General features: G+C 36.1%; 1 protein-coding gene across 1 annotated transcript; it reads right to left on the reverse strand.

Moving 5' to 3' along the window:
- Positions 1 to 421: 421 nt before the first annotated feature.
- Positions 422 to 1,810, reverse strand: LOC148200325 (DEAD-box ATP-dependent RNA helicase 36-like). Its single transcript, XM_088111693.1, has 3 exons — positions 1,668 to 1,810; positions 1,076 to 1,568; positions 422 to 637 (listed from the first exon to the last, which is right to left on the reverse strand). The coding sequence occupies exons 1-3, from the start codon at positions 1,808 to 1,810 to the stop codon at positions 422 to 424; spliced, it is 852 nt and encodes a 283-aa protein (XP_087967819.1).
- Between the last annotated feature and the right edge of the window lie 1,851 nt (positions 1,811 to 3,661).

Consider the following 3,661-nt stretch of genomic DNA (forward strand, 5'->3'; position numbering starts at 1 on the left):
CCATGGTAGATAATGTTTTCCATTTAGCTTATCAGAGGTAATTCATGGACTTCCAGAGAAGGAAACAGTACTACCAAACACCATTTCTAAAGAATACGAATAGTACGAGCGAGGAACAAGAAAACCCTAAGCGTTTAGACGAACGAAACTATGATAGCGATGAATGACAGTGGCCGGCGACAGTGGACAACGGACAATGGCTGATGACGACGGTGGTGGTCGGACGGTCGTCGGCGGCGGACGACATTGGCCAGCAGCGAACGATGGCGGGCAAAGACGGAGTGTGGCACTGGACAAATATTACGAGGCAGAAACCAGAACGGGATCAACCCGCTTTGATATAATATTTTATAAAAAGGCTTTTTATATCGATATTTTACATATGTTGAAAGTGGCGCGATGACAGGATTGTAAATATCCCCTATTGCTTAAGTGATTCAATTGTTTTAAAACCTTCATATGTCTTGTAGACATACATCTTATCTTGGTAACGTTCTCGCAACTTTTGCAGATTACTTGTAGTTGTCGTAGAAAAGACCAGATTTTGTCGATTTTCAGGTAAGCACTGAAAGATAAATTTCAATTCCTCCTGAAAACAAGCATCCAAAACTCGATCTGCTTCATCCAAGACAAGAAACTGCAGAAGCATAAGTCAAATATTAATTCATATAATTATGAACAATACCATAGGTAAAATAGTATAATTAAAATGCTTATCTAAATCTGCTTTAAATCAGGGCATTCATTACCTTGTTTCAGGAGAAAACGGGAGGAATAATTAGGGTTTATGAACCCTAAATCCATTTAATGAGTTCTAGCACAAAGTTGTGCGTTAGATTAAAAGTAATAGTAGAAACAAATCTTTCATTAAACGGTTCATATATTCGAACGCTCAATGCGCAACCCTAAAGAAAAAAATGCATATATTAAAACTAAGTTTAAATGTGGCCAAAAGAGATTAATTTTGTTTGAAGTTTTGGTTTTAAATCTACTTTTGCACCTATAAATTGAAAACTAGAACAACACCGAACTGCTTATCCAAACACAGCTCCAAATCGAATTACAAGCTCACTACCTTGGTTCTAGAGAAAACAGAAGAAATATCAGGGTTATCACGAAGCAAGACGTGGATTCTCCCAGGTGTGGCAATGACGAGGTGCGGCCTCGCAACCAAATCCTTCGCCTGCTTGAGCATATCCATGCCGCCTACCACAACCCTGATGCGGAGGTGCACGATAGAGCCTAGAGCGCGGAACTGCTCTGCTAGCTGGAACGCCAGTTCGCGCGTGGCCGTCACTACGATTGCGAAAACACCGAAGGGGTGCTCAGCGAGTCGATGTAGGATCGGAAGAACGAAGGCCGCCATTTTTCTGCTCCGAGTCTCGTCGATGCCAAGCACGTGCCGACCCTCTAGCATAGGCGGTATGCAACGCTGCTGCACGTGTCGTGGCATCCGCATTCCGAGCTCTCGACACGTATTAACGACCCACTCCGCCAGGCCGAGGTCATCGAACATCTTGCCGTATGTCGCGGCTTCGTCGAGGACTTCGCGGCCGTTTGCGACGGAGCTAGGGTTCATGTAGGGTTAGTTAATTAGGGATGAAAAATTGAATTTAGAGTTGTATGTGAATTGAAGAGATTAAAGAGTGAGTAATAATGTTACCTACTGTTGATGTGATTCTTGAGTTTGAGGAACTAGGAGCGTGTGACCATGAGAGTGGTGGTGTTCTACTTGCTCACTTGCTTTATTTTTCCCACCTCCCACGTCGTCGCCGACGCCGTCGCCATTGCCTCTGTGCGAACACTTCATTCTGTCTATACCCAAAACCCTAATTTCAGAAGGGATTTTTGTTAAAAGTAGATGAAATACAATACCATTTAAAAACTTTACAAATTATATTTGATTTCAAAGGTATCAATTTCTCTCCATATACAAAGGTTTTTTTTTTATTGTTCGGATTGTAAAGAAGCACCTTGTGATCTTCACACAAGAATAATTTCAATGCTTACATATATTTTTTAAATTAAAATCACTTTATTATTGTAATTTTTTTAATTCAAAAATAATTATGTTTTGTCTTTCCATTTACAATTTATTATTATCATTATGTATTTTTAATATTAAAAATTTACTTCTCATTTATTATAAGTGTTCAATCACCAAAATATATATATATATATATATATATATATATATATATATATATATATATATATATATATATATATATATATATATATATATTAAGGGAGAATAGGAGAATAAGTTTTATTGATAAAATTAGGAATCCAATTTCATTGGGTTTAGAAATAACCCATTAAATATCAAGAACAGATGAGATAAGTTTAGGATTTCTAAAAATCATCAATTTAATCAATTATGAAATAAAATATCACATAATTTTATTAAATGAATAATGATTGTAAAAAGGTTCATCAAGGCAATAAATCATTTTATTTATTAAAAGTTGAAGTAGATGCATCACATATAAAATATAAAATAAATAGCAAAACATTATTGAAAATGAATTATTGTACATCTTTATATTTAAAAATTTACAATAATGAATTTATACTTAAAAATAATAGAACTTATGACATATATTTAAATCAGAGGAGTATATCACTTGAGAATTAAATTGTAAAATAATTGTAGAGGGCTTAATTGATCCCTCTTACATGATAAATAAGGTAACCCTAGACACAATATAATCATGATAAATAGGATAATTCTAGACACAATATAATCATGATAAATAGGATAACCCTTGACACAATATAATCATGATAAAATACGATAAATATACTAACATTCCCCCTCAAGCTGGAGCATACAAATTGTATGTACCAAGCTTTGAACAAATAAACTGAATCTGAGGACCCCTTAATGACTTGGTCAATACATCTGCGAGTTGATCGTTTGACCCAATAAACTCAGTGCATATTTCTTTAGTCAACTACTTTTCACGAAAAAAATGATAATCAATTTCTATATATTTAGTCCTCTCGTGAAACACTGGATTTGATGCAATGTGGAGAGCAACTTGATTTTCACAATACATCTTCATAATATGGATGTCACAAAATTTAACCTCTTGAAGCAATTGTTTCACCTATATAAGTTCACATGTTAGGGATGTCATTGCCCTATACTCGGCTTCAACGGTTGGTCGAGCTACTACATTTTGTTTCTAACTTTTCCATGAAATAATGTTTCCTCCCAGACGAACACAATAACCTGTAGTAGACCGTCTATCAATAGGTGAACCTGCCCAATCTGCATCACAATAACCAGAGACCTGAATGCTTCCTTTATCTTCATATAACAATCCTTGCCCGGGAGCCTTCTTTACATACCTTAGAATGCGAATGAGAGCATTGCAATGGTCAACACATGGAGCCTGCATAAACTTACTAACCCCTCCAACTGCAAAGGATAGATCTGGCCTTGTAATAGTGAGATAAATCAATTTTCCAACTAGCCTCCTATACCTCTCTAGATCGGAGAATAATTCACCTTCTTCTGTTCTTAATTTTTGGTTTGGGTCCATGGGACTCTCTACCGGTCTACAATCAATCATGCCTGTTTGTTGTAATATATCAAGAGCATACTTCCTTTGGGAGATTACAACTCCATCTTTTGATTGCACTACTTCAATGC

Source organism: Vigna umbellata, chromosome 4 (assembly GCF_029865625.1).
Source record: "Vigna umbellata cultivar VRB3 chromosome 4, Vumbellata_1.0, whole genome shotgun sequence".
NCBI classification, from domain to species: domain Eukaryota; kingdom Viridiplantae; phylum Streptophyta; class Magnoliopsida; order Fabales; family Fabaceae; genus Vigna; species Vigna umbellata.